This window comes from Anarhichas minor, unplaced genomic scaffold (genome assembly GCF_050575085.1).
Source record: "Anarhichas minor isolate MPS153535 unplaced genomic scaffold, ASM5057508v1 ptg000015l, whole genome shotgun sequence".
Classification (NCBI taxonomy): domain Eukaryota; kingdom Metazoa; phylum Chordata; class Actinopteri; order Perciformes; family Anarhichadidae; genus Anarhichas; species Anarhichas minor.
The window spans coordinates 1,717,863-1,736,210 of NW_027466461.1; the positions used below are offsets into that span (position 1 = coordinate 1,717,863).

General features: G+C 43.0%; 1 protein-coding gene across 1 annotated transcript; it reads left to right on the forward strand.

Annotated features, from left to right (window-relative positions):
* Positions 1-766: 766 nt before the first annotated feature.
* Positions 767-18,003, forward strand: abhd18 (abhydrolase domain containing 18). Its single transcript, XM_076092081.1, has 15 exons — positions 767-892; positions 1,681-1,764; positions 2,970-3,078; positions 3,695-3,779; positions 3,857-3,957; positions 4,385-4,460; positions 4,833-4,917; positions 5,371-5,398; positions 7,088-7,226; positions 7,355-7,444; positions 8,812-8,913; positions 9,464-9,699; positions 9,991-10,127; positions 13,476-13,638; positions 17,161-18,003. The coding sequence occupies exons 3-15, from the start codon at positions 2,987-2,989 to the stop codon at positions 17,216-17,218; spliced, it is 1,392 nt and encodes a 463-aa protein (XP_075948196.1). The 5' UTR covers positions 767-892; positions 1,681-1,764; positions 2,970-2,986; the 3' UTR covers positions 17,219-18,003.
* Positions 18,004-18,348: the final 345 nt, after the last annotated feature.

Genomic DNA, 18,348 nt, shown 5'->3' on the forward strand with positions numbered 1-18,348 from the left:
TGGGGTGTGTGTGAGGGGTGGGCTGTGGGTGGGGTGAGGTGTGGGCTGTGGATGAGGTGTGGGGTGAGGGTGAGGTGTGGGTGAGGGTGAGGGGATGGGTGGGCTGTGGATGAGGTGTGGGCTGTGGGTGAGGTGAGGGTGAGGGGATGGGTGTGCTGTGGATGAGGTGTGGGCTGTGGGTGAGGGTGTGGTGTGGGTGAGGGTGAGGGGATGGGTGGGCTGTGGATAAGGTGTGGATGAGGTGTGGGCTGTGGGTGAGGTGAGGGGTGTGTGTGTGTGAGGGGTGGGCTGTGGATGAGGTGTGGGCTGTGGGTGAGGTGAGGGGTGGGGTGAGGTGTGTGTGTGAGGGGTGAGGTGTGGGTGAGGTGAGGGGTGGGCTGTGGGGGGGTGAGGTGTGATGAGGTGTGGGCTGTGGATGAGGGGTGGGGTGAGGGTGAGGGGAAAGGTGAGGTATTGGCATGTTCTAACAGAAAAGGGACGAACACAATCTGGAAGCTCACCATTTTTACGTAATTATGAATTTGCGTTTGCATATTATTACATATGACACTATTTGCCATTAGCTACAAGTTATTCTAAAAGGAACAATAAACTAGTCAAACCCGTCTGCTCGATTTTCATATGCTCATAAAAGCTCTGTTTCTTTCAGCCACGTTCCTATTTACATATCTGTGGCTTATTATATGAAAATATGACTAATGTTGACGTAACCTTGGTCCGTTACATGTTTGGAACAGGTTAGATTAATATTGTAACCGGAAGTTCCCACACACTATTTCTGGGTGCATACGAGTAGCTTGACACGTGGTAATTCGCCCTCTGAGGACGGTAGCTGTTAGCTAGCAGTGCGAAGAAGTCCACAAGGAGAACACACGTCCGTGCACAGTCTGAGGTAGTGTAACGTTAATGTGACTGTTTCTGTCAACTGTCGTTCTGTCGGTCCCGCTCGCCCCCGCCTGTCTGTCGCTGTTTGGTCTGGAACCACGAATGATGAAGCTAGTTACGTTAGCTCTCTCAGCTAAGTTCAACTTCGGACGGCAGGCGAATAATAGTGTCATAACCCGTCTCAAGGGTGGTGTGTTCCTAGTCCTACACACCACCAATGAAGAGCCGGCACAATATAGCGCTGGGGACTCTTATAAAGGCTATTCTTTGTCATTTTGAATAACGGTCATTGACATTGGTCTATTATGTAACTTACTGTAGTTCTATCAACTGTCATAGACCACTCTTCAGTGAACCTAGCGGTTAGCTCAGTAGCGTTAGCTACATCATTCACCATATAACGTTAGTGAGAGCGTTTCAATGCTACCACATCAACACCATCCTACCCTGATATACCCTGATACACAGTGGCATTCCATACGTAAAGATGTGTTATTATATTATATGTGCTTCACATTATGAGAAAGCGAAGCACAGTCAATATCTAACTGTACATATGATATATAACATGTCATGTGTTTCTGACATGCAGCTTTCAATTCCTTCTCATTCTACTCTAATGACCAGAAACAATAGAAAAATCATCAAACTCATTTTCACATCTCCTGAAATGATTTGCTCAAAAGTCTTCTTTCTGCAAATGTGAACTTATTCTATAATTGAAAAAGTATAGGTCAAAGCCTTTCTATCCTCAAAAGACCTGGAGAAAGTAATTCATGCTTTTATCACCTCCAGGCTGGACTATTATAATTCTTTGTCTGCTGGAATCACGCCTTCAGCTGGTGCAGAACTCTGCAGTGAGACTTTTAACTGGTACAGGTAGGCGTGAACACATTTCACCCATCTTAAAATCCCTTCATTGGCTGCCTGTAGAGTACAGACTTCATTTTAAAATGTTATTTGTTTTTAAGTGTTTAAATAGCACCGCCCCAGTCTATCTGTGTGACCTGCAGTGATTTCACAGCATTTCTGTGGTAACAAGTTCAAATAGGCCGTGTGTTTTTAATGACAGTTTTGTAGCTGTCTAAATACAATAAAGGAAATTCAATTAAGAGTCTTTTACTATTTAGAGGCTACGTGGTAGTTTATCGAGTATGTCAGGATTGTTATTTAAGGTTAATTTATCATCGTACAACACAAGGAAAGGGTTAGGGTTATTGTCCCTCTGTGCTGCACCAGGTAAACCAGAAACAAAACAAACAGAACAGCAGTACATTCCTGTAGTGCATCTATTAGATCCAGGAGGAACACAATACACCACGGCAACAAGAACACATCAGGGAAACCTTGTCCATCAACGCTGACTACGTTTGAGCACCAAGCAAACACTGATGCAAACATAACATGCTGATCCGGGACGCTACGATGGAGCCGGGTCTCTCCGGGATGTGGGCACTACATTCACTGATCTCTCGTTGCTGGGCCAACCCAAGTCCTATTTCATCCATTCCACTTGCTGGCGACTGGACATCAGCCAGAAGCATGCTGGGTAGTGGAACAGCCTAGCTCTTATGCTGGCTCTCTCTCCTCTGGGCTGCTTGATATCTCTGACTGACACCTTTTGAAGTTGCAGTATATTTGTGGTAACATTCAGATGTTGTCTGGGAAAAGGGAAAGACAATACAGGAGTACAACAGCTGTATTATACTGCTCTAAAATCCTATACAAAAACTTCCTACCTTGCTTCAGACATAGGCAAAATAGCATCTCAGAAAATATTTGAGTATTATAAAGATTATGCATAATACACACATATTCAATAAATGCAAAAGTTCAACTTCTCAAACTCAGTTGAAATAGAGGAAACTAGAGGTTAGGTTGGGGTTTCTGGCCACCTGATGGGTCCTCTAGTTGTTCCCTTTAGCTCGGGTTGAGCCCACCAACCTTGACAAAAGTACCTGAGTGTTGTTTGCAAGACACTTGTTTTCTTCAGATTTTGTGCACACAAGGACATACAGGAGTGTGACTTGTTACAGCGCCTGTGCTGTACATTATGCAAGATAACACACTCTGTCTCTCTGTAGATGCCAGGTGCTGGTCCATGGGTGTGAGCCGACTGGATGTATTTTACAGAAGGCTGCTCCTCAGCAAACTCTTCATTGGGGGATGGGGGAAGCCTGAAGACCTCAAGAGGTACGGAAAAAAAACAAGAACACGATACAGCTAGAAATATCAGGAGAGTACAGGGGCTTGTCATCACATCCAACTCTTCCTGGAGGATCTCCAAGTGCTCCTTGGGCAGCTGGGAGATGTAGTCCCTGGTCTAGTATAATATAATATAATATAATAATGGGAACTTTAGGTCCTAAAGGAACTACTTTTTTCCATGTACCAGCCTTTTGTTTGTTTCCCCGGGGAAACAAACAAAAGGCTGGTACATACAAACTATTGGTAACACTAGAGAAATACGGCGATGCATAAGTGGCCGGGGGTCCCAGACTATAGAATCCGTCTCCGCTCAATAGAATGACTTGCTTTAATACATTCTGTTTGCTTATACAATGAAAACATAGTCACATATCACTTCCATGAGGTTGTTCTCAGCAGACAGGTCTCAGGCAGTTTCATTTTCCTTGCAGCTATAGCAAAGTTCAAAGTGCATGTAAAATGATTCCATATGGTGACAGTTGATGGTGATGTAGAGTTGAGGTCACTCGGGCAGCCAGTTCAGGTGCTGTTGTGGAACCAGTGATGGAGCAGACTGTACTGGTGTAGAACTGATCTGTTCTCCCTTCTTGGTGTTTTGCAGAATCTTTGAGTTCCGTAAGATCATTGGAGACAGAGAGAGGTGCCGGTCTCTGGTGCCTGAAGACTATCCAGTCCACATAAACAAGGTACTCCATGTGTTCTCTCTTCATTGCTCACTGGTGTAACTAGTATTGTATTCTCACAGATATGTGTGTGTGTGCAGACAGAGGAGCACATTGACTGTCACATCCATGATGGGTTCTTCATCTCTCCTCTGGAGCACTTTGTTCCTGGAATCCTGCCAGCAGAGGCTGTCAAAGCCAGGTACAGAGCACCATGTCGTCCTCTACTGCTGAGGCTAACGCAGTGTGTGTGCAGGAATCCTCAAGTTACATTTAAAGAGACCCTCTCTGTACATTTTAAGTTCTCATCGCTACTTTACAACTAACTAATCCGACACTTGTTATATTTGAATTCATTCCCATCGTGCTGCTCAGAGTCAGCACCGAGTCTCTCTTTAGCACAGTCCTGAGCTAACGGCTAACGTTAACGTTATCATGATGTGTTCAAAAGCAATCTTGCAAAATGTAGTTTTAGGCGAGGAATTTGAATTACTACGGTTGTTTGAAGGAGATGTTTTCACAGCAATATAACGTAGAAGAGGGGAAGGTTTCACCTCCTAATACTGCCTTTAAGCAGCTTATAATACATCATGAAAAGTATCACTGCCAAGGTGTGTGTGTTGTTTCAGGTTCCAGTTCATAGTTCCCAAGAGGTGGCAGAAGAACAGACCAGTATGCATCCACTTGGCAGGGACCGGAGACCACGTAAGACTCTGAACCTTTAAACCTCGCCGTGTACAGAGTCCACCTCGAGGAGGAGGATGGACACGATACCACCAATACCCACCTTGTTTCTCTATTCACCTGTTTTTATATGAATAGTGACTTTGATATTAACATGTAATACTCACTTTAAGATACAAGTGACGCTTTTTCACAGCAGCACTGAGGAATCAAGAAAGTGTTAAACAACAAGCTGGGTTTTGGGTGCATGTTGGCTCAGTGACCATCGTCTTTGTTTTCCATGGGAAACAGTTCAGAGCTGCATCAGTAGAACCCTGGAAAGATGTTTGTGTTGTGAACTCTGTACTGTCTGACCCTTAAGCATTAATGACGTGTGTGTGTGTGTGTGTGTAGTTTTTCTGGCGTCGGCGGACCCTGATGGCCAGGCCCATGGTCAAAGAGGCAGGAATGGCCTCACTGCTTCTGGAGAACCCTTATTATATCCTTCTATTGTCTCTTTAAACCACCAGACTTCACCAAAACACCAACAACTCTCTTTGCACAGCCTCACTTTAATGAAACTCCCTCCTGTTTGCACAGCTGAGATCTGATCACCATGACATCATCAGGCTTATTTCTCAGACCTGACAGAGCCACCGTACAGTAGTGCTCCTTTAAGGGTGTGTATTCAGTGTTTACCCAATAACTTGACTACTTAGTAGGCTAATGATGAAGACAATAAGGGCGTGTAATGATGAAAAACCCATATAAAAGATAATATGTAATTACCTGATTCAGGCACACATGTGGGACTGCTACAGGAAAGAATTCAGAAATGTGTTCAGACAAACATCCGAAGTCCATCCTCAGGTCATATGTTTACATCTTCTTCTATATTCATCTGCTGTATGCTGTCTGTGAACATTGTTTTATTCCTTGACTGACCTCTTACATGGCTACCGTAAACCCAAAGACCAGCTGTAAGTGGCCTCCCATTCACACACTAGTATCTTGGTTGATTGGTTGATTGATAAGCGTTTGGCCAATCGGCTGGTTTTTAATTTCACACTGAAGTAGATAAAAGGGAGCTTTCAATTTTGAACATAAGCAAAATGAGACAAAGGATCTTCAGTTTGCATTTCATGGCTAGAGCTGCAAAATGATTATTTAATATCATTATATATATATATATATATATATTATATTATATGATTTTAATCGCAGTCATGATTTTGGCCTCCCACAATGAAATGACTGTCTGGGGTACTGACGTTTAGCAGCTGTGCTCCGCTCACAGAACTCTGCTGTACATCATATGAAGCTAAAACGTCCTAAACTAGCAGTGGCCAGCAGGGGGCGATCCAGATGTTTGTTTGGGGAGCTGTGTGCAAACCTTGCAGTCTGTGAAAAGCCTTCCTGAATGTTGCGGATACAGCCTAGAGTAGAAGAGTAATACACTGTATATTTGATGGGCAAAATGAATATGCAGTAAATTCAGGTGAAGAAGAACCTTATTCTGATGCAAAGAAGTGTTGATTAGCAGGAATATAGAGCAACATGAAAGTAAGAGCAGTGCTCGCTTTATTTAAACGTCTTAAGTGCAATAAAATCTGAATAATAATAATGAGATGTTTGTCCCTAAAATCAATGAACAATATTGATCTGAATATTGACATAAACTAATTGTACTTATCATTTCTACCATAATTGTGTAGCCCTACCACATAATGACAAAATGTGAACAGTCCTCAGTTTGTCAGGTTCTGGAGGATTCACATCATGTGTACTGTCAGTACAGACAGCAGCAGTGTGTTTGAACTAATACAGTACCGCCTCAGGAGGTAGGAGCACACGTTCATCTCAATCTGTGGAAGTGGCTGCTCGGGCTGAGTGTTGTATCTACATGGAGCTATACTGGTGCTTCAAGCTGCAGGGATGTAAAGGATACATGAGAATGGGAACGTATATTTGATGTCAGCTTTCAGTACTTCAGCTTTAGGATACCCCTGAAGGCTTTAAAGAGTTAGCAGCTCGCTCCTTCAGAGGACAGCAGCTGTTGTCTGCTTGGATTGACAGCAGTTACAATGCATCCCAGAGTTCCAACAACAACAAGTATGAAAACGTCCAGAGGAACGTGAAGCATGACTGACCTCTCCACTGTTGCTCTGTGCTCAGTATCTTCCTCCACCACTAAGCTTAATACACTACTTCTGTGCTTTGCTATCAGTCTTAGTCTCATGGCTCCAGAGCTCTAATGGAAGCAGTTTATTTCAGGCAAGCCAGTGTGATTTATAGGGTAGAATCACAACTCAATTGGCTTGATCTGTACATCACAGGACACCTCCTGTCCTCAGAGCCTGGGGTTGGATGAGGAGGAACTCCCCATACTGAAACGTGTCTCAGTGGCTCAGTGAAGTATGCTACAGGAATGATTGGAGACGTTTCTTCTTTTTCTCATGACTGTTGGAATCCCTTCTAACTGCTGTGAATTCAGGCTAATTACAGCTGCTGTCAGGGATGGAGCTCCAAACGGCTCAGAGCCACTGAGAGCCACTTGGCAAGACTCCAGGAAGGTTGGCTACTAAGATGGACTTTCATTGGACTTGTCCTTTACAGCTGGGATGAATTCAGTGTAAAGTAAGCAGGGACATTATTTGTGAGTATTGCAGGCGCTCCAGTCTAAAGAATGTGTCCGACCTGTTTGTGATGGGAGGGGCTCTGATCCTGGAGTCAACAGTGCTCCTGCGGTGGCTGGAGAGAGAAGGTTACTGGCCACTAGGAATGACTGGCATCTCCATGGGAGGATATGTGAGTCATTCTCTCTATTCAAGCACATTTGAAAGTAAACACTTTACATCAAGCCTGCATACAAATACACGTGTATACAATATAATACCTCGTATATTTCATGAAGTCTCGTATGTCTTTGTGTCCAGATGGCGTCCCTGGCAGTGACCAACTGGCCGAAGCCCATCCCTCTGATTCCCTGTTTGTCCTGGTCCACTGCCTCCAGTGTGTTCACCACGGTAACGCTCTGTCCCCCTGACACACATCACCTCTTTAGAGCAGACTAAAGGTGACATCATCACCAAACACCAGTGTTTTTAACCTTACTGGTTAATAGCTGTGACAGTGTGCAATCAACCCATACAAATAGTGATAATGAGCCTGATATTATCCGCTCTAATGATATCCATATTACACCTCAGACTGGCTATCATTTGTGCAATGATGTCATTGTGGTGCTCCTGACCAGTACCCAGTTAGTAGCTAGTAGGCTACTTTCATTCTGGCGTAGTGTCGGTCTTACTAAACGGCCTTCCCATGAAAATAAACTGTAGCACTGGTCTCAAGTTTGCAGAGATATGATGAATCTGTTGTATGGGCTGTTGATAGATTAATTTAGTTGTTTTTGGTATCACATTTACTTTAGTTAAACACTGAGCAGAATGGTTCACTCTCATCCATTCAAACAGAGCTTAGGTCTTGGGGATCTACTCAGCACAAAGCCTTCTGACTGTACCAGAAACTAAAAGATAAGAAATGTCTTCAGTTCACTCAACAAGAAAAGAATTCCGGCCTTACCTTCTCGTGTCAGCAGCTGCTGACGGAGCTCAGCGTGGCATCGGTTCATCTACATTAACAAATACACGCATAAACCAGAATACCTGAGGGAGGAGGGTTATCATCCATGGTCCATTACGGGCCCTCTGCCCTCACACCGGCTCATAGAGCCTCTGTCTTACATACAGATTGGCATTTTTGCACACTTGCATTGAAATCATTTAAGGAAGGAACCTCTTCATGGACAATTATAGAGACCAATGACTATTTGAATGTACAGGTGTATGAGTATGTTATTAAAGGAGCAATATACAACATTCAAAGTATAATAATATAGCAGCAAACAACTACTATCAATGTAAAGATAAAGAGGAGTAATGTCTACCTGAGCAGAGAATAAGTCTCTCCTTCTGTGTGTTATCAGTTTCTCTGTGCTGTGGTGACATAGGCCGACCGGCCAGGCGTGCTTTTAGTGCACGTGAGCGTGCACCACTGGTTAGCTCACGGCCGGTGCTCTGCTCTCATATAAGGTGGTTAGAGCTGATAATGTCATCCCTATCAGCAGCGTCGCTGCAGAGGCGCACCACCCTCCAGTTCCCCTCAGGTTAGCTCTGTCAGCACGTTTGCAGTGGTTGGTACTGCTAGCGCTGTTAGCACCATTAGCTATGAGCCCTCAGCTCAGGCGTCGCCATGCTGAGAGGCTCCAAATGCTCCCAGTCTCATATCTCACACCTTCAAGATAGCCTTGGTAAATGTGAACCTAGCCTCTAAAGAAGCAAAGAAGTTTGTGTGTGTGTGTGTGTGTGTGTGTGTGTGTGTGTGTGTGTAGGGAGTGCTGAGCACAGCAGTAAACTGGACAGAGCTGGAGAAGCAGTATGCCATTAACTCTGTGTATGAAGAAGAGATCATCAAGCTGCTGGACTACTGTGGGGTGTGTTATCCTTCTACTTTTTATTACTTACTCAAACTCTCACAAAGCAACTCAAAATGTCTAGAATTTATTTAGTGTTTGGATTTCTCATAACAGCCAGGGTGGTACAATGGACTAGAAGGTTACAGTTTGATTAGGATATTAAAATGGTATTGAGTTAGAATTAATGTGGAACACTATGTACCAGAAAGTCCCTAGAAGATGTATGAGTCACGACTAGAACACGTCCAGATAAAGAAAGGTCATCATTTGTTTGTTGTAGCTTCACAAATGCTCACTTGACTTTTCTTTGTTTCATGTCAACATGAGATGACACTGACCACATTCGACATCTTTCAGCTCTGTTGAACAATTGGACGTTTGACATTTGTCGCTATTTCAAACAGATCCATGAGATTTTTCATTCATAATAAATGGTCCAGTTAGAATTGGCTCTTTGAGGAAGCTGTCCAAGAAGCAGTGATGAGAATTCTGTTGGAGAACATACCAAACACATGCATGAACACAGATGAGCATTAATGAGTCCATTGTATCTGTTCACATTCATCAGGCTGATTCCTTTAGGATGGGTCCAGACTTCACCAAGAATGTGGACTCTTTGGAGCATCTGTTGGGCCTGTCTGGAGATGTCAGAGCGTCAGTGGGTCACAACTCCAAAGCTGGAGGAGACGCTGAGGCTGGACAAGGCCTGTTGATTGGTGCAGGCCCTGAAGGGGGGGGGACGAGAGTAGACCAATTGTTATCATCAGGGAACAGCACTGGGATGAGCTTGGGCACTCCACCAAGGTACTCAATTATTAAGTTATTTCCAACAACAGCTGCTGAATATGGCTTCAAATATCACACACTACTTCTAAAAAAACCTACTTGGTAAATAGGGTGTGTCTGGACTGATCCAGAAATATCTCTCTATTGTTTCTTACAGTTGCACATTTCACATAACATTGTGTTGATACTTTACTCATAAATCGTTGTGCTATCACAATCAAATGTAATTAGCATACTGTGCTGGAAGTAGAGCTGCTGTATGTTGTAGTTAAGTTGAGTTTTATATCTGTTTGTTAAATGATCTCTTAGAAGCCTTGATGGAAGCGACACACTGCAGGGGAAGAAGACGGACTCAGCCAGATGCTGTCGGCCTTCGTTGCATAGAGAGTCTATCAGCTTCATGAAGGCAGTGATGGATGAGTGCACACACATGGCCAACTTCTCTGGTGAGTTCCAATGCAGACACACCGATATGGAAATGTTTCTGATTGGTCCCAAAGAAATGTATCGATCCTTGTCGCTATCGCCGAGCAACATCAATGTGCTGTGTTCTGACTTGGCAGCAGCAGGAGGCGACACGGTTCAGACAGCCTGTATCCTACAAGCTGCTGCTGTCCCCAAAGGCTCTGATTAAACAAGTACCAGGGTTCGTACGGTCATGGAAAACCTGGAAAAGTCATGGAATTTTAAAATGGTTATTTCCAGGCCTGGAAAAGTCATGGAAAAAAATAAAATCCCAAAAGTCATGGAAATTTGTTATATTCATATTTTCATGTCGTTCATTTACGCTGAGTTGCCAGCCGGCGTTTCTCAGATTGGAGTGAGACGAGGAGAAAAGGTGATGTCGTGATCTTCACAATAGAACATCTTTGATGTGTTGAGTCTTGGCCAATCAGCGTTCAGATGTCTACAGCGTCTTAATTTCCCTCCGTTAAAGTTTAAGTTACGTTATGTACCGTTGCCGTTCAGACTTGCTGGGTTAAGTTAACGTCCACTGCATGCGGAACTTTGTCGACTGTTGACGTTCGTCATTATCACGATTTAGAAGGAAAAAACGTAACGTGATGAAACATGCAACCCCCCCCGTGTTCCGGTTCAGTTCACGCGGTCACTCATTAACGTTAAACCCGAACACCGGCGCATCTGGTTGCAGGTTGTTTGTTTTAACTCAAAGTAGAATGTGGATGATACTGATGAGATGATGAGGTTAAAGAGCTTCAGGGAGAGGAGGCTGGTTGTAGCGCAGCTTGACGCAGGGCTGAGCTGTGAGTGGAGCTGGGCCTGGATAAAGGTGGAGCTGGGCCTGGATAAAGGTGGAGGTCTAAACAGACGTGAGTACAGCTTCCTGCTGTCACAGTGTTTTAAATACATTGATAAGGCAGGGTATGCTAAATGCAGCCTCTGCTCCAAGGAGATGAACTACAGCAACAAGACTCACATGTCCTCTCATCACACTGTACACACTGTTCACTGTGATGACCACAGCCAGTGTACAACAGTCCCACGTTGCTCTCAAGAACCCTGAAGTAATGAGAGTGTTAAGGTGCCTGTACCTTCATTTCAGCAGGTTGCTAATGCAGAGGTGTGTATAGATCACAGCTATTATTTTACTCTTGATAAGCTACCTTACCTTAGTAGATTATCATTTTCATTTAAATAATTGAACTGGATTGAATGCATATTAATTGCAAATAGAAGATAGGCCACAATTCTAACAGATGTACAGTAACAGTGGAAGTTAATATGAAGACATGCAGTAACAGAGTTCAATGAAACATTTGCACTACAAAAGGGAAAGCAATATGTGCACTAGCTGGATGCTGCTACCTACTAAAGCTCTTATTGATGTGTCAGTGTTATGAATGCCTGTCAACCAGAGTATATTTATAAATGTTTATTCTTTTAATCAAACTATTGTCTCTCATTCGTTTGTGTCATTTAAGGTATACTGGATGCTTTGAATTCTCATTGGTAGTTTAAGTACTACATTTTCTCACTTTTTCATGTATACACCGAGATTTCACAAAATGTTTGGTCACGGAAATTTGGTTAAAAGTCATGGAAATCCATTGGTCAAAATGTGTATGAACCCTGAAGTACAAGTCCTATGATACTGGCAGAAGGATGGATACTTACCCAAAGCAGAAAGCAATGCACGGGTATCAGTTTGAACTGGCACTGCCTAATATAACTCCACACTACGGGGGGGGGGGATTCCTAGGGGAGGTCTCCGAAAAGAAGAGAATCTGAGGAGTACAAGCTACATACTGTATTCAAACTGATGTCATGTGATGCTTGAAGAGTCTAAGCATCCAGTCATACGGACCAAAGATCTCCTTATCCTCAGTGGTAGAGCAGGTCGTCCTTCAATCACAGGACCGGTGGTGCGATCCCCGGCTCCACTAGTCCATGTCACTGTGTCCTTGCTCCCGCAGGCTGGTCCTGTGGTGTGTGGATGGATGAATGGTGACATGTAGTGTTCAAGAGCTTTGAGTGGTCGGAAGACTAGAAAAGAGAAATACAAGTACAGTCCATGTACCATTTATCTCTGACATTATCCTAAGACAAGTCGGCCACAATGGTAGAAACCACATGTTAGCAAGGCTGAGCCAGAGATATAGGATTACTGGCACCAGTGTAGCTATGAGAAAGATCTTGTCATGTTGACTGACACACGGAGCCCCAGGCAGACAGACAGGGTATCTCCAGACAAAGCACCATTTACCTTAGTGAGAGTAGACTGTAGAAAGCTGAAAAGATATCGAGTTGCATTCACGATGAGAGCTGCACATATTGAGGTAGCAACTGATTCATTCATCAATGCCTTACACTGCTTCATAACAAGATGAGAACAAGTCAAAGAACTCTGCTCGGATAATGGTAACAGCTTTATTGGCAGTTAAGAAGCTCTATGGACTACCAGAATCCTCCTTAGATAAGGAGCTCCTGCAGAGAAGTATTAAGCGAACATTTAATCCTCCACGAAGCCATCACGGAGGAGCATGGAAGAGACTACTAATCCATTAGAGAGGACTTCAACTGTACCTTTAAGGGTACAAACTGATGAGGAAGGTCTCCACACACTAATCTGTGAGGTAGACATGTTGGTATTGTAAGTGTTCGTTGTAAAAAGGCATCCTCAGATCCTGCTGACCTGGAGGCTGTGACTCCCTACATCCTGCTCCTCAAAGGTTTCTTTCAGAAAGCAGATTTGTATAGCGTCCCTTGATGGGACAGTCTGATTTGTTCTGGAAAATATGGACAAAGGAGTACTTGCCTCAGCTACAATAATGTCAGAAGTGAACCAGAGTCGAGCACAATTTGGTTGCTGGAGACATCCTAATCATCATGGACCAGTCAGCACGTGGTACCTCTGGATCATGGAGAGAGTTATTCTATCTGCTCCAGATAGGAGAGGACTAGGATCAGGACTAGTATCAGGACCAGGATCAGGACCAGGACCAGCTGAATGGACAGGCCTGTCATGAAGAGCCTGATGGATACTCCTTGACACAACCTGTTTTGACATGACATGTCAAATATAATCACAATGCATTCAAAATAATACAAAAACCCAATGGAAATAAATACCCATATGAGATTCTAAACATGGTGATAATACAACAGATAAGACATGTTGGAAATATGTGCGCTAACATTAATTAGAATAGCTATTCTGAAAAGATACGTTTTGAGCAGTGATTCAAAAGATTCTCCAGCCTCAGAGCAGCAACTGAGCAATATACCTAAGTGTGTAGAGAAATAAATGACATGTGTCCTTCCCTTTGTCCTAGTCCCTGTAGACACCAGTCTCATTGTCGTGGTCCAGGCCAAAGAGGATGCCTACATCCCTCGAACAGGGGTCCTCAGTCTGCAAGAGATCTGGCCAGGATGTGAAGTGAGATATCTGAACGGAGGACACATCAGTGCATACCTGTTTAAACAGAACGTCTTCAGGTAAACTCCCGACTCAAAGGGTATCAAGAGAAATGTGTGCTCAGGTATCAGCTGTGTGAGGTATATCTAGTTAAACAGTGCGGACAAGAAAACTCTAAGTATTTAGCTAAGGACACACTTTGTATTTGACTCGCTTGTAGTATTACTTCCCGTGTTGAAGTACTGCTATTGGTAAGTAAACGTCAGTACACCTGTAACCTGTAAAGCCCTGTCACACTTTCATCGCTCCTTTCTCTTCCTAGTAGCAACAAGTCATGTGATGGAGTGAAGTCCAGAGTCACATCAATCTAATGACTTTAGACTCAAAAACAAGACTTTCAACTCTGCTTTGCCTTCACCACCAGGGACTCTACACTTGGCCTTATGGCAGGGAATGACTTGATATCCTCCAAAGCCAGAGGATGAAATCATTTTAAAGGAAGCCAATGACTTTGCAGAAGCAGGAGGAAATATGCCTTTATTAGAGTAGAGCAACATAATACATCTCAGATTATCACAGTTAAACATTAAACACACAGGCAGCAGGCCTGACCTGCATATTTAGAAGACAGACGTCCCTGGTGGCAGGCTACACCAGCTGTAGATAATTAGCATTATGAATTCATTAATTGATGTGCTCTCTGCAAGCGGGTGTCTGTACGCACTAGGGGTGTCCCCGAGTAAGGATTGACATAGTGAGATCTGATTGGTCAGGTCTTGCCAGGAGTCGACTGATCGTCCAATCATGTCTTTTTTTGTCATTGCCTGTTGCTTCATGTACGTTCTTGGCTGGACTCACTGCGACCGTTGGACTGTGAGATTGGCAGTGGAATCGGACTCCTTAGATCGTATGGAATAGTCGACTATTCTGGATCACCTGTAGTACACACACCACCCTGTAACATCACTCTACTGTCATGTGTTTTTGTAGTTCAACAAGAAGCACAGCGATGAGTCTTTTCTCCACAAACTCTTTGCCAGGAAGTCTGTGCGCTCAAAGATCGGATCGCATTGGGATCCGATCAGCCAGACCACATGCTGAGGTGGCCTGGCTTGCATTGAGTTCAGATCTCAGTGAGGTGTGGACAGCATGTGGGCACAGTCTGGAAAATGTATCAAACGTAGGCCTCATCATGTTCCCCCCCAAAGAACGGAGCCCAGCGTAGACCTCGTGCCTGAGTCCTGTTAAGTCACTGCTGATAAAAACATAACATTTCCTGATTGTGCTGCTTAAAGAAAAATGCTTTTAAAATAACAAGATGTGAGGGAGAATTTATAGGAATGTGTTCATCACAGAGTTAGCGGAGCTAGCTTTGCTACTCTTTAATGACACAAGTCTACAGCAGGGAGCAAGAGTATGCACACAAATAACAGGGGACTTTTATTGTGAAGAATTTATGGGAACAATTGCGTATCCACTGTTTTACAACCGCCTGAAATACTGTATATATCCCATCAGCATGCGATCAGGCAGGTGACATTAAAGTGTCACGTGTGGACATGTATGCAGACGCAGCTGATCACAGAGGTCACATTGCAAAGACAAGTGTACCACATAGCTGCTTCTTCAGATCATATCAATATTCTAATCCTATCACTTTAATAGTTCTCAATCAGGACCTCTTGTATCTAGAGCAGGTAGCTTGTGAAGAATAAGATGAACAAATGTACACATCCCTCGTCTACCTTCATTTACCAGAACAAGTGTGGAGTTCTTGTTGCATGGAAAAACCAGTCCAACCCCAGACTGTGTTTCACTTCATTTCTACTAGTGCTGGGCAACGAATACAATTTTGAATCGCGATTAATCGCATGATTTTTTTGCGATTAATCGCATTGTTATGCACAAAGTTCAATAATGAATTCAAAAGTAGTGTATTGCTCACTTTTATTTTAAAGTACTGCTATATGAACAAAAGGGCAATAACATTTGGTTTGCAAACACTTTAAACACATCAGGTTCTTGTTAACAGCAGTGTTCTCTTTACACAGTAGCAGTTATAATACAGTTATAATGATTCTGATAATAGATATTCAGCCGGTGGTCACAACTTTATCTTCATGTGTATAAGAGATGCAATTTAAATATACTTCTTGAAAACTGCAAACCTATCTACGTCATGTTTTTATGTTTCTTAAATTCTCAGTAGCGATAACTAAATGATGCTTATTATACATATTACAAACAAAACACTTTAAAAACTCGACAATATGTATTTTAATATTGTCACTGTTGTAAATTGTTTGATTGCATGATTTACTTTTATTGTGAAGAGCATGAAAACGGAAGAGATTTTACTTTGAAGAGACAGGAAGTAGAATGGTACGTGTTGTTGACGCTAACAATGTGTTGATACTAGAAAACCACATGTCGGGTGCAAGAGCATGTTGTGTTCACTGTAACACTGTAATACTGCAGTTCAGACAGTAAAGTGTTCCGTTCAAACAAGACATGTCTTGGTCCTCACTAGAAGCTCCACTTCACAACAGTCACGTTTGATCCTGTAACGAGACGATCGCGTGCGCCTGTGTGTGTGTGTGTGTGTGAGACGAGAGTGAACGACGGTGACGGAGGCCAAATCCCAATGTCCCCCCTTACGGACTCAAGGACTTTGAGGCGCGCTCCCGCGAAGTCCGTGAGGGTTTAGGGATGTCTCACTGTCAAATCGTCAAGTGTTTGAGTCTCTAGCAGACATTTTGAGCCCTTTATGAACCCTTTCCTTAAGTCAGCATAGGATGCTGACTTAGCCTAATGGAATTACCCACAAATCATTGCAATGTGACGTTAAACACGGGGTAACCAGTGGACGCATGGAGACATAAAAAAAAAAGGTAAACAAAGAGGACGGCTCACGTGTGTTCAGCCTGTCTTATTACATTTACTCAAAAACATTAAGGGTGGAACAAAAAATAAACATGAAATCAGAAGATATTTATTTATTTATTCATCAAATATTTGATTTTGTCATTGAAGCCGTTTTGACAAAAACGAGTAAATAGATGATATGAAGTTACCTCTCATCTTGTGAGGAAAGAGTCTGGAAGACGTTCAAATCAGGGAGTACAAAGTATACAATAAATACCTACAATTATACATCATATTTCTTGTCGTTTTCATGGTAACATGATATGTTGCAGCAAAGTGCTGTCCCATTCCTATTTACACCATCTCAAGCCCTCAGTCTCTCACACTCACCCACTTACCAGGTGACGTCAGTAAGTCCTTGAGGGTTCAGGGTTTGAGGGTTTAGGGGGGACATTGGGATTTGGCCGGAGTGTAGGAGGGGTTCCGGACCCAGGGGGGAAGAAGGAAGTGATGCCACACAAACACAGCTGTTCACTGCTTGCTGCCTGGTTCTTGTGTTAAAAATGTAGCTTAATAATACAAAAACAAAACTGCGTTAACGCGCGATAATATAGTTGTCGGCGTTAATGAATTAACGCGTTAACTTGCACAGCACTCATTTTTACATGATCTTGTCTTTGTCATGCCACATTTTGCTGTGTCGTTGCTTGATAATTGATGATCTGTTTTCCTTCCAGACGGGCCATATATGATACATTCGACAGATTCTGCCTGAAGTATCCCGACCTGCACTAGCCATGGCCGGCTGAAGCCTTCCTCCCGGGAACAGCACCAGGATCAGTGGCTGGACATTCCTGTCCCCAAACCAAAAGCTTTGCGTTCTAATCATTTATATCAGATAATTATAGAAAATGACTAAAACTAAAGATATCAAAAATAGTTGTGGAATATTTGCACCAGTGTGTGTGTGGTTGTTAAACTAACACTCAGGCCTTTAGTTTGACTTTAGTAAGTGGACTTTAACCCTGTGGCAGTGCACATTCTCCGGTGTTGTCAATGTTTTACCTGGAGAAATGTGGATAGGACACACAGACACACCCTGTAATATTGTATTAAAATGACCAACATGTACACAAGGGAGTCACAGCAAACAATGCAGCTTGTCATTTGATCTGATAGATATCAGCCTCACTGTTTACAGTTCACTCTCCTCAGTGGTCAGCTACTGCTAACTGGTACCCAACATTTCTACTGTGTCACTACAAGTGTGACAGGCTTTATTTCTGTCTTGGGAGCAGCACCTGTAAACGGAACTTGACTTATCACCTTATTAGGTTTTTAAACTTTAAGCGTTCTTTTTACCAACTCCTGAGAAAAATATAGCATAGCATACCAGTAGTTCTTCTGATGTATTTTAAATAAAAGTCACTAGAGACCTGAGATATGTAAGAGAGTTCTATTTTATTCCCAGAATGCTAGACAGAAGAGATGATGAATAATGTTGTATTTCCCTGTGTGGCCTCATGATGGTGCTGATGTCTCACTGTTACTATGAATAAAAACAGTGATGAAAAAACTTAGTTTAAGTTGGCTCAATGTTGGTTCCTGGTTCCTACATTGTTTGCTATCCTCATGGCTCTTTCTTATGGTATGCCTAATGAGTGCTATGTGCTTCTGTAGTTCAACAAGAAGCAGAGTGATGAGTCTTCCCCAGAAACGACCTCACGACCAGTGAACGATCCAGACTGTTCCTTGTATTTCCCAGAGCTGCAACGCACCTTGGCAACATTGCTCTCACATATCTTATATAAGATTTCCAGCAGATCACAGAGATGTGTTCTTATATACTCTGTCTATATTAACATGGTCTAACATCAGCTGTTTGTAAGTGTTTATCTTACAATTTTCAAGCAGCTTAGATTTGT

Excerpts from the sequence above, each read along its gene's own strand:
- abhd18 (XM_076092081.1), top strand. The coding sequence starts at position 2,987 with ATGGGTGTGAGCCGACTGGATGTATTTTACAGAAGGCTGCTCCTCAGC. Across the intron at positions 3,079-3,694 it reads AAGCCTGAAGACCTCAAGAG|AATCTTTGAGTTCCGTAAGA; the intron begins GTACGGAAAAAA and ends GGTGTTTTGCAG. Across the intron at positions 10,128-13,475 it reads ACACATGGCCAACTTCTCTG|TCCCTGTAGACACCAGTCTC; the intron begins GTGAGTTCCAAT and ends CCTTTGTCCTAG.